Source organism: Mastigoproctus giganteus, chromosome 9, assembly GCF_048544385.1.
Source record: "Mastigoproctus giganteus isolate SK-2022 chromosome 9, ASM4854438v1, whole genome shotgun sequence".
Taxonomy (NCBI): domain Eukaryota; kingdom Metazoa; phylum Arthropoda; class Arachnida; order Uropygi; family Thelyphonidae; genus Mastigoproctus; species Mastigoproctus giganteus.
Genome location: NC_143583.1, coordinates 124,663,445 through 124,676,714, shown reverse-complemented (window position 1 = coordinate 124,676,714; position 13,270 = coordinate 124,663,445). Strand labels below are relative to the sequence as shown.

At 38.5% G+C, this 13,270-nt stretch overlaps 1 protein-coding gene across 2 annotated transcripts in view; it reads left to right on the top strand.

Annotated features, from left to right (window-relative positions):
* Nucleotides 1-13,270, top strand: part of LOC150080704 (circadian locomoter output cycles protein kaput-like) — a 320,717-nt gene that overhangs the window by 253,067 nt on the left and 54,380 nt on the right. For both annotated transcript variants that reach the window (XM_090381907.1, XM_090381906.1), the window contains 2 exons: nucleotides 5,041-5,202; nucleotides 8,511-8,655. In XM_090381907.1, the coding sequence (XP_090238033.1) occupies nucleotides 5,041-5,202; nucleotides 8,511-8,655 (307 nt within the window). The remainder of the gene's footprint in view (nucleotides 1-5,040; nucleotides 5,203-8,510; nucleotides 8,656-13,270) is intronic.

The window sequence follows — 13,270 nt, the reverse complement described above, 5'->3', positions numbered from 1 at the left end:
ATGCCAATACCAACGGTTCATTTTATATTCCGACTCTCTCAGCGTGTTACAGGCTTTAATAACCATGAGATGTAATTCTCGTCCAGTTCTGTCTAGCATTCAGCAGAAGATTCACTTCCTTCATGAACGTGAATATGATATCCGCTTCTGCTGGATTCCCAGCCACATTGGGATTAGGGGAAATGATTTGGCTGACACCGCAGCCAAATCAGCAATTCCCAATAATAATCTGTGCCTGTCAGTCCCCTATACAGACTACAGGCAAATAATACACGAGAAAATACACTCCCAATGGCAGGATTCGTGGAATCGACAGACTGCGAATAAATTATATCGTATAAAGCCTGTAATTGAACCATGGCTGTCTAGTCTGCGCTGGAATCGTAAGGAAGAAGTTGTTCTTGCCCGGACCCGCATAGGACATAGTCATTTGACCCATTCTTTTTTGCTGAGGGCTGATGACCCTCCTATGTGTGAGTCCTGTGGCACAATTTTATCAATTAGACACATTTTAATTGATTGTCCAGATTTTAGCAATATCCGTTTTACCGCTTTTAACCATCTGACTGAGCCGTATATACTCAGTCAGATTTTATCTGACAATGACAATGTGTCTGCTGTTTTTAGCTTTTTAAAATCAATAAATATTTTTACTCGTATATAAAATTTACATTTTTCTTTTATATATTTGTTATACTTTTTGACATAGTGACCTAACTAATTAGGTCACTGAAAGTTTAAATTTTTTTATAAATGACCTGGTCTTGGCGCATTATATCCTTAGTAGCTAATGCGCCAATAAAATCAAAACCAAACCTAGATGGACTGACTTCTGAATTCTTCCAAATTCAGAAGTCTTTTTGGGATCAACTCACAGTGCTACTCTTTCGATTGCTTGAAGAAGCCCAGTCCTATGGACTACCAGGTTTGGTCACCACCTCTGTCACTCAACTGATTCCCAAGAAAGGGGATCACACCAATCTACAAAACTTGCACCCGATTTCCATAATGCACATGGACTGTAAAATCATTTCCAAAGCCATTGCCAATATATCAAAATCCACTCTCCCTCTCTGATATCATCGATCGATTCATGACAATCTACATCTGATCTCTGACCTCCTCTTCACTGGAGACAGCCAAAGAGAATTCCTAGCACTAATTAGTCTTGACCAAGAAAAGCCTTTCGACAGCATTGAACACAGCTGCCTTTTTCAAACCTTGAAAGCTTTTGGATATGGACCCTACATCATTGGAACAATCCATCTGCTGTACAAGGAAGCCAAATTCTGCCAGAAACTGAACAACCAGCTCACCTGCCACTTTCCGTATTCCAAAGGGATAAAACAAAGCTGCTGCCCTCTCTGAACAACTTTACACAATTGCCATAGAACCATTCCTTAATAAAAATTGCCACCAGTCTACAATCCCGATGAATGCTGCTACCAGAACCCCACCTAAAGATAACTGACTCACCATATGCAGATGAAGTCACAATTGCAATACGCCATGAGAGCGAATTTGAAGACATTCAAAAGGTTCATGATCTCTATGCTCAAGCATCAGATGCAAAACTCAACCACTGTAAGACCAGTGACCTGGCAATTGGAAAACCAGAACTGACTCCCCTATCCAGTGCACATGGTCCAGCGAGAGACAGAAATACCTAGGTGTGTACCTTGGCAATACCCTTCTTTTCTCCCAGAAGAACTGGCCCGAATTGCTGAGTCGTTTCAGCAAAGTACTCAGTAAATGGAGAAGCATATGAAGGAGAGTACTTGTGGTCAATCATATGGCGGCAAGCGTTCTCTAGCTCATTTTCAAAATTCTCATTCCACCTGTTGACTTCCTCCACCAAATCCGGGCATCTGTCTGAAGCTTCCTTTGGAACAAAACCAACTGGATGTCCTGTTCCAAACTCAGCCAGCCACTTACTCACGGGGGGGGGGGCAAGGTTCTCGCTTGGCAACAAAATCACAGCATTCTGGATCACCTTTCTTCTTAAGACGCTGCAAACAAAACACCCACATTTCGACACTACAGATAAACTACTAGCAACAGCCACTAGAGGATTATCTCTTTCAACAATATTGAGAATGGATATAGCACCAGCACCACTCAAACTACCGCCGTTTTATTAAGACGCACTGCACCACTGGAAAAAGCTAAACTTGCACCATACTCTTGAGAGAACATCCCTTCCCGGAATACTTTCAGAACCACTCTTCTACAATAAAAGAACAATGGACCCTGCAAGTGATGATATTCTCTTCTTTTCTACGTGGAACTGGGCAGGAATAAGAACCATAAGTGACCTCCTGACATCAAGCCTTGAATGGAAAGGATCAGAAGGCTTGTCCATTAAAACCATAAATGCAAAGCAGCAACACAGACATCTAAAATCAGCGATCACACAAGCTCTTCCAGACATCACTACAGCTAAAGGGATTGGAAATGTGACCGGATCCTCACCTACACCAACCGTCGTCATCACATCACTAGAAGACACGGTACCTCTGTCTCCTGCACCCTCCTAAAAAGTATTGTGTCTTGCCATAAAGCCACAATTTTCCCGTCATCCACCTGCCAAGCTCTCTCCACTCACCCAAGCCACCACTAACTTTCAGTGGAACCTTCCGTACATGACGAAATGTTCCAAATCAGATGTTATGCCACAACATCCTTCCTACCCCAGTGAAGCTAAAAACCTTCGAGTTACGCACCTCAAACTACTGCCTCTTCTACGCCACTCCAGGTACCTCGGAACACGCATACCAGGCATATCCTGTGAACAAGGAACTGGTCAAATACGCTTTGGATGCAGCAAAGCTTGCCTACAACCACGCCCACACTCTGGAGGACTACTGGTACCTGCTTCACTCTGAGCAGACAGCACACACACTACTTGCAACTTCTTATTCATTGCTACCAAGGCCATCATTTACAACTTCTACTTGAAGCACACAAGAAGCAGTGACGATGTGCCTCCTGTCGACAACAACTCAAGTGGAGTCTATGGAGGAAGTTGTAGAGCAGAATTCTACTTGAATTCCACTGGAAAAGACCAGAAACTCTGGATAATCTTAACAGCGAATGGAACAGTGGCGGTCACCTCTTCACTATCACTGAAGAGTCCATCACCTTCAATGTGTGAAATATGAGACTGATCCAATTCCAAGAAACTGTGTTCCTAATTCCTGAAATTGAAATGCTTTTATTTCTTTATTTTTCCTTTTTTGCTTTTGTACATAGAATGTAAATAGTTGTTGTTGAAAATGTATCTACTGTTCATGTTTAAATAAATAAAAAAAATAATAAAACAATAGAGAACAGCACAAGACCTTGAACCAGCCTCAACCAAGTAATTACAAGAGACATACCATAGATAGCAAAATAAGCAAGGGAATATGGAATCATTTTCTTCAAGGGGGTTGGCATCTATGAAACAGATACTAAAATACCATTCGAACTATCCCTACAATCCTAGAGGCCCTGTTTACAAAATAAATTGCAAATGTGGCAGTACATACATAGAAGTTTCATACAAAAGGCTTAGTTCTGAATTAAAGAACACAAAAAAGACGTTCAATATGGGAGGATACAAAAATCCGACACAGCCTTGTCTACATTCCAATGCAGGGACATATGGCAGTTCAGTAGTACTATTGTCCTTTCCACAGACCACCAGTGCAACAAAAGAAAATTTCAAAAAGCAATGTTTTCTGTTTACAGAAGTCGGGTTGAATTTAACCAACAATACTTAAACATGTTTAAAAAGATAATTATTGAACAGGTTAGTCCCTTTGCACCATGGTTTATTCATAGTGAACTGTCCAAGTCGATAATTGGCATCATTTTAATTGTATCTCATATTGTGAATACCTTCACAACGAGTAGCTGAGGTATTGCACTGCTTTGAATAAGTAACTCTTCTCAGTAACTCTATCTTTGAAATGGTGCCATCTGCGTGGTGGTATCTGCCAAGAATAAGTAACAACCCCCCCCACCCCACCACCACTTCTGTAAATAGCATCGTCAGAACAACCCGCAAAGGATCTCTGGACAAGGTTTGGATCCATCCAACTTGGGGCTGCAATTCACCAAAAAATCGCTTGATCCAGGATATCCTATTTGGCATCCTACTATTGGACAATTAATTGGAAAACCTTGTGTATAAACTGTTGCCAGCACCTCTAACCAGAACATGCAGTCAGTCGGAATCAAGGCATTCGTAAAGCAGGAGACTGGCAATATGTAAGAAATTCTGATTAACTTTAATTTCAAATGGAATAGAACAGGTAAAAACTAATAATATATAATGTTCTTTGTATAAATTGTATATAGTAATTATCCACTAGAAGTTTTGTATATGTAATATTAATTTTAACATATTCTTTTTCTTTCTATCCTTAAAAAACAGCCTAAGTATTGTGTGAGAATCGGTTCTGGCAATGTTTCCAATAAATTGCCTTAATGTATAATTAGTTTATTAAGTAAATATCTTTAATATTCACATGGTATAACAGTGGTCATTATAGAAATCTAGATTCCATGGAAAACCAACACTTAATATCCTTATCCAGTCGTGTATCTGACAGATATGTTAATATTTAAATTTAATTTTTATGGTGAATTTGGAAGTTTTGAACTTGTGTCTTGCTTCTGAGTCAATTTGAGCTGTCTGCAAGTTAATTTTACTCTTTATGTATTCACTACTCCCAACTTTGCTCTAATCATGTAAAGTCAGCCTTAAGTAGCTGTTAATAAATTACCTGTTTAAAGTTTTATAATTTTGGACGAAAGATATATCAATTATTCTACGAGTTCTATCTGAATATATGGTTTAGATGAAATGGTTAAAGGAGTACCTATTCATTTTATCTTAAATAAAATAAATATATACTCCTTTTAACCATTTCATAGTACAAAATTTCATCTGCCCTCCTCTTTAATTATGCATCATTACCTATTACAGTTAAAAGTATAATGCAATGGAATAATTCTTGAAATCACCCATTATTTTTTAATTTTAACTTTCAGGTAGTGCATCATATATCCGGTGTTCCTTTTATTGCAGAATGAGAGAACGTTGTCAGCCGCGTTCAGAAGTTATTACTTATCAACTTATACATGTAATGGGCAGGCTCACTGAATCAGATGAGCAAACACAGAGTCATAATGATGAAGAAAAGAAATCTGAAGGTTTGTAATTTTAATTAATAGAAAAAGCAAACAAAAATAAATGAAATTTTTTTGATTATATACTAAAAGTTTATAATCTAAAACCTGCACAATTTATCAAAAGCATAAATTACATAAACATTTTATTATTTTATTTTGTTGATATAGTTTTTTATTGAGTAGTCACTAGGGGTGTTTGAGCAACCTCGTGATAATCCATGATTATCACATGAAAAAACAATCCATGTTTTTTTGAGGACCGTTACTCTTAAAATTATTTTGCTACTGTCTAACTGCCTTTCATATTGTCTGTAAACATTACTTCAAATTACTGCTGCATTGATTGTTGCAATTTTTATTTAAACTAATAATGTTAACCCTCAGTGATACTTAAGTATTAGTAGTGTCAAATGATACAAGAAAGCAAGCTTACATAGCATCAGCCAAAAAAAAAAAACTCGCATCACCTGTCTATTTCTTTCTTGAATTTTTTTCAAATTACCCACTTCCATAACAACAGAGGAAAGTTCATTTAACAATCAACCATCCACCCACTGAAGACAAACTTCCACACATCTATCCTGCAGCCATTCTTTCATTAATTTACCATCATGTCGGTATTGCTGTCGTTCTTCCATCATCCATAATCTCTAGTCAGTTACCCTTAGATTGTAGTATCTGTACTGCTGAACTACATGCCATACAAATGGCCCTAGAAACGTGTTTAAGAATATATAAATTCATACACCGACCATTGAATAAAATTTAATATGACTACAATCTTTACACAAAAAAAAAAAAAAATATATATTTACAATAAACTATTACGGAATGCTAAAAACTGTAATAAAAGATCATTTACAATAAAATTTGCTAAAATATAAAACATTAAAAGCGCTAAAAATCTTAAGCTTTCGGGAGCATCAGCTCCCTTCTTCAACAGTGATATGACTTCCTGCAACATCTCCTTAAGTAGCAGGCTCACGGTACCTCTACACGTGGTATTTCTCCACGTGGTTCAATCGGCACATGGTCAGAACTGGAAGCGGAAATGTCTCGGGAATGTGGCAAAGAAAATCGTTCATCCGACCTCTATCTCTGTTTATTGTATTCCTACTGGATGAACTAATCCGTAAACCCTCGAGCCATTTACGCTCCCAGTATCCATGTGCATGATCCAAAATAATAGCGTCCTCCGGAGAGATTTGATGCTGCTTCTCCCAAAAATGTTCGGCCACAGCAGACTTGTTGTATTCAGCGGTTCTTATGGCATTTAAATGTTCCCCCAGACGATCCCTGAGCCATCGTTTTGTTTCCCCCACATAACACTCCCCACAATCCGGGCATTCTATTCTATAAACCACTCCACTACTAAGATCTTTTGGTACGCGGTCTTTGACCTGAGACACAGCTGTGCACAGCCTCCGCCCAGGAAGCTGTACACAGCGTGTCCCATAACCCCGTAAAATTCTTGCTAGATGTTCAGTAAGGCCCGGATAGTAGGGGATGTATGCGGTGGCTACCGGAACGAACGACTCCCTACGTTCGGACACTCCTCTACTATATCTATCCAGGATCCTCTGGGGGTATCCGCACTTTCTAAGTTCTGCCGTGACACGATTAATTTCTTTTTCTTTATCCTCAGAAGTGGTACAGTGTGATCCTGAAAGAGGCCCTCAGAGGCCTCTTTCAGGATAAGGCCCTAGAAACAATAAAATTGCACCAGTTTACCAATAGTGTTATTTTTACCAACTTTCTCAGAGCCCTTCTCGTTTTACAGCAACCAAGAAAGCATCAGAATTACCTACTTGGTAACATTCAAAACTTGCTGACTCATCTAGCTAAGTACACAAAAGTAGTAAAATTTTGTTGGGTCGCTAGCCATGTTGGCATACCTGGCAATGAGAGTGCTGACCATGCAGCCAAATATACTGTGGAACCAGTTTACACTTCTTGTAAAATCCATTTCACCGACTATAAAAGTGTTATAATAAGGCAAAGGATGAATCACTGGCAAAATCAAGAAGGCAACAAACTCTTTCAAATTAAACTGGAACTCCAGTCTTGGCCATCTAGTTTCTGCTCAAACCGAAAGGAATAAGTCGCACACACCTTACTCATTTTTATCTTCTTTCTTCTTCAGATCTGTCTTTCTGTCCGAACTACCAAGCACAAATCGCAGTCCAGCATATCGTAATTGACTGCCCTCTATAATGAGCCGACCGGGCTAGCCGAGTGGGTAAAGTACCTGCCCGGCAACCCAAAGGTCACGGGTTCGATTCCCGCCTCGGGCTTGGATCAAAGTACTGCAAAAAACCTTGGGAGGTGCAATATGGCCACAGAAGCCGATGCGCCAACAACTACCAAATCAAAAAAAAAAAAAAAAAAAAACCTCTATAATGAAGTACAGTAAACCACCTTCTTATCAAACCATGCAGCCCAAATCAAACCCACTTTGCAAAAAATATTAGACAACAGATCTGACATTAATGAAGTTTTCACTTTCCTAAAGAGGATAAAATGCTACAACAGAATATAATGCTTAAATCCCACATAATACATATATCTCACATTTAATAACACCTGAAATCGCATGCCATTGTTTGACGCATAATGGCCTTTAGCTGCCATTGTGCTGTAAAACCAACTTTCATTAATTTGAATTTATTTATTTATTTTTTTTATGTAAACCCCAAGCGAGAGGTATTAGAACCTATAGTACTTAGTACCGTGCTTGGGTTGGAGGTTGAGAAAAGCCGAAAGAAGATAGTTGTTGACATTGGACTTGAACTTCTGTAGACTAATTTTCAGGAAATATGTATGAAGGAAGGTTGTTCCAGAAAACGGCAGTTGAATGAATAAACGAGAAAGATGAAAAGTTGGTTCTGTGAGTTTGAATTTAGACAGTAAATGGATTTTGGCTAGTGGCGGCACATGTTCAGACTGTTTTGAAAGAGAGAGGGAGAATTATAGAAGCCAATAGAAGAACAGTGCCCATGAAAATATTTGTAGAAGAGGTATGCAGCAGAAACAGTATGTTTATGAGACAGCGAGTGGAGAGACTCAGTGGACAGCTGCATCACTGCCTCGAGAGAGGCAGTGATGCATATGTATTATCTGCAAACTTAGACATTAAGCCTGATATGCTTTCATCAATATGAGGTTGTTTGAAACACACTCTAGGTAATCACTAGAAGGTTAACAATATTAGTTTTCTTTCAAAGTTTGTATCTTTTGCAGTTTGATCAATTACTTAATATGGTTATATATTAATTTCAGAATATTATTTTGAATACATAAATATACATTTTTCTTTTTTCCTTTCATAGTAATTCAAAATTCCTTCTTATTAAAAGCTTTTGCCCAAGTTATTCAATCTGCTCTGTACAATGAATTATCTTTTGTGGATGTCATACAGAATGAATATGTTACTAGGCACAAGCTCGATGGTACCATTATTTACACAGATCATAGGTGAGAAATAATTTTAGCTATTTAATGGTCATTTGATGTAAATCATTGTTGGATATGGTGATTTTCCAGTTTACATTGTTATGCATTTCCAGGAAGTAGTTCATAAATCAGGAGTGATAGTGCTGCACATATAATTATATAACAGGTGAATGCATGCCAGAAACAGATTCTCTCTCTCTTTCAAATTCTTTCATCATCTGAAAAGATGAATCCATTATACATTTAGAAATACAAGACACTGTCAGGGCAGCTCTTTTGAAGCTTAGGTGTCTCATCATCTAGCAAGTAATGGACCGTTGGCATTCACCCACGTATGGCCCCAGGTGCCAAGCATTTGTGAGTGAGCAATTTCTCTGTGACTTTCATTGTGATTTCTTAAAAGTGATATATATATATATATATAGTTCTTTTACATTCATCTCATTGTGCAGTCTATTTATTTAATAACAGCTCTTTCACAAAAATACTTGTACAGAGCAAGAAAGGGATGCAGTAGTAGGAGTTTTATTACTAACTTGAGTTAGTAATAAAATGGGGAGGCCAAAAACCTTGGCATAATGGCTCATCTGCCAAAGGCCAAAAGGAACAAATATGGAGCAAATGTGTTTCAAGCTCTCAGCCAGAGAATGATACTGAGATTTTAACATCTAACAAACCCAGGAGGTTGAAAACTAATTCACCAACAACGGTTTCCTTCGTTTCTAATTATGCACTCACTTTCAGACCAACCCGTTTGCAAGTTATCTCCTAAGACTGTAAAAAATCTACAATCTGGAGACCTACTATTAGAAACAGCAAACCATAGACATTCAGAGAATACCAGCATTAGTGAAGTTAGAAGAGAGCCATCTACCTTCACCAGCAGTGAGCGATCAGAGAGAAAACTGGATAACCAATTACAAACAACAGTTGGCAAACCATAAGATGGAAGCTTATTTATATGATCTTTATGCCATATATGATCAAATGCTTGAGTTTCATCAAACTTTTCCATTGAATTTGTCCATGGATGGGTAACATCGGTGGATTTGACACTGATGAAATCCATACTGGAGATCATTCATCTCATGACTTGAATGAATCCGATCATGACATATCACAATCAAAGAGACTACATAAGAATGAGAATCAGGAGGAGCTTCCAACATTCCTTATACTCCATTCTCTTTCAACCAAACCTATGAGTGCACCTTCCCCATTTCTAATTCAGAAATGTTTTGAAAGTGTGGCTGGTTCACCAAAAATGGTGAAAAGACTCCGATCTGGAGATCTGTTAGTTGAAACAGCTAAGCACCAGCATTCTCAGGCCCTATTGAAAATATCAACTTTTGGCAGAATACCTATACAGGTCACCCCTCATGCTATGTTAAATAGTTCAAAAGGAGTAATCTCAGAATGGCACCTAATGAATGTCACTGAAGATGAGCTAGTTGAAGAACTAAAAGAGCAAAAAGTCGTCCAGGCAAAACGAATAATGATTAAAAAAGATGGTGAACTTGTTCCCACTAGAAGCATTATTCTGACATTTGGGACACCAACCTAACCATCATGTGTCAAAGCCGGATACCTGAATTGCCGCCTGTGACCTTACATTCCCAACCCAATCAGATGTTTCAGATGCCAAAAATTTGGACACTCGCAAACGGTATGTCAAGGAGACACTGTCTGCCCTAATTGTGGATCAAAAACTCACACGCAAACAGATTGTATCGCAGAAACACCACAATCTCCAAACTGTAAAGGCCAACATCCAGCATATTCAAAAACTCTGGAGGGTAAGAAAAAATATTCAAAAATACAAAGTCGAACAAAAGGTTACTTATCAGGAAGCCAGGAAGCAAGTTATGCTCACCATGCCAAAAGTTACCTATGCTGCGGCAACCCAGAATTACCAATCAGTAGGAACACAAACAGCAATCACAGTGCCCCCATCCATTTCAATAGCCGACTGAGCTCGATCAATGTTATCATCCCCACAGAAATCACCTACAGAACAACGCAAGGTAACTTGCGCTAGCAATACTCCTCTAACAAGCCGACCAACTGTGCGTGATATTCAGCAAGAAACTGTAAAACTAAAAGCATCAGCTCCAAACATTGAAGACAAATCATGCTCAACAAATATGGATACCGAGGCTGATATCCTACAGGATGAGCCTATCTTAAACTTACATGCAGAAGATGACACGGACATTGGACGCCCTACCTTTTCAAAAAAAGAAAAGCTGAAACTAGATCGATTCAAACAGGCTGGATACAAAAAACATACCCAACTGCTAAATCTAAATAATGCAAAACATTTTGCAATGGAACTGTAGAGGTCTACAAAGTAACATTTTTGATATCTATTATTTAATCAAACAGTACAGTCCAATAAGCTTCTGCCTGCAGGAAACCAATCTAACCCCACAGGTGACGTTATTGATTAAAAACTATATAGTGTCTATCAGTAAGATAGAAACAATACCAACTCAACACGAGGAGGCGTAGCCATACTTGTCGACAACAAAGTTCCTACAAAACAGATCCGTCTGCAGACCACATTAGTGGCTGTAGCGGTACGTATTGTTTTGGATTTTATGCTAACTATAGTCTCTGTGCACCTTTCCCCAAACAAAGAATTCACAGTGAAAGAACTGGAGGATTTCATAAAATAGCTTTCATCTCCTTTCATTCTGCTTGGAGATTTCAATGGGCATCATCCTATGTGGGGATCTCCCCAGTTAGATAAATGAGGAAAAATCATTGAAACAGTTCTTGACAACCAGAATCTCATCTTGTTAAACACTGGTGCTGACGCTCGTATACACTTTCCCACCGGAACATCCACTGCTATAGATTTATCAATATGTTCCCCAGAACTGTTCCCAGTCATTCAGTGGTTAGTTTCAAATAACCCACTGAACAGTGATTATTATCCGATTATTTGCAAACTGCAAACACACAGAACCTCACATATAGCCAGCTGCATAAAATGGAAATTTAACAAAGCAGATTGGAACAAGTTCACCGATGCAGCTTCATTTGATGACCAAATCATTAAAAGCCAGTCTATAGATGATGTTACTGACCACATTACTACACAGATAATAACAGTTGCAACCTGTGCTATACCCAAAACCAGAGTTGGTACTCACAGACATGTCAATATCTGGTGGAATGATGCATGCTGTGATGCCAAAAAAGAACAGAATAAAGGTTGGAATCTGTTTCATAAGTACCCAACAACTAACAACCTGATTAACTTCAAGAAACTTAAAGCTAAGGCCCGTTACGTGCAGAAAAAGGCGAAAAAGGACTCTTGGATCCTGTTTGCTTCCACTATTACTAAAAATACAGACAGTAGAAAAATTTGGGACAAAATCAAAAAACTGAATGGTAAATCCCTCCAGAAATCAACACCCATCATAAATTGGAAAGGTAAAGACTTCTCCTCCCCAGTGGAGGATTTCAGCAAAAACTTTGCTGAAATCTAAATAAACAGTGTCGAAATTATTCCCTAAATCCAGCCCGTGAGTGACCCTTTTGAAATAGCGAACCAGATTTGTTAAACGTGATTTTCCCTTTACAAAACCATGCTGAGTATACTTGAGAATTTCAATTCGATCCAAATGATCCTGAATTCCACCCTTGATCATTGCCTCCATGATTTTCCCTACTACTGAAGTCAGACTAACAGGTCGATAATTTCCAACTTCACATTTAGAGCCACCCTTATGTATGGGAGATACATTTGCACTTTTCCAATCCAAGGGATTCTCCTGAGAGTCTAGTGATGCTCACATAATTAGCCTCAATGGTTCAATGCACTCGCTTGCCACCTCCCTTAAGATTATAGGGTATATTCCATCAACTCCAGTTACTGGTCTGTAGGCTCGAAAGTTTTTTTATTAAATAATCTTGCGAAATTTCAATATTATTAATTACATATTTTTTAACTTCGCTCCCACAATTTCCCATTGCCACAAAAGGTTTTTCATTTGTAAATATCGATGCAAAATAGCTGTTGAGTTCATCTGCAACGGCAGCTGGTGTATTTAATACTATCCCCTTTCCCTTACGTAAAGGCCCAATCTGGTTTTTCCTGCTCTTCTTGGCATTTATATATGTGAAGAATTCTTTATCCCCCCCCCTCTTTGCTAGTGATTTCTCATAAATTGCCTTTTCTTCCCAATTACTTTTTTACTTTTACTTTTACATAAATTACTTTTCTTCCAAACAGCTGCTCACTCTGTATAAATCGCAAATCCACCCTACCATGGAATATTGTTCCCACATCTGGGTTAGTGCCTCCAAAACCTCTCTCAGGCTTCTTGATTCCATTCAGAAGAGGGCAGTTAGGTTAATTAATGATTCATCTCTAACAGAGTCTTTCCACTCGCTGTCTCATAAACATACTGTTTCTGCTGCATGCCTCTTCTACAGATACTTCCATGGGCACTGTTCTTCTGAATTGGCTTCTATAATTCCCGCTCTCTCTTTCAAAACAGTTTGAGCACGTACAGCCACCAGCCGACATCCATTTACTGTCTAACTTCAAACTCACAGAACCAACTTTTCATCTTCCTCATTTATTCATTCAACTGCCGTTTTCTGGAACAGCCTTCCTTCATAC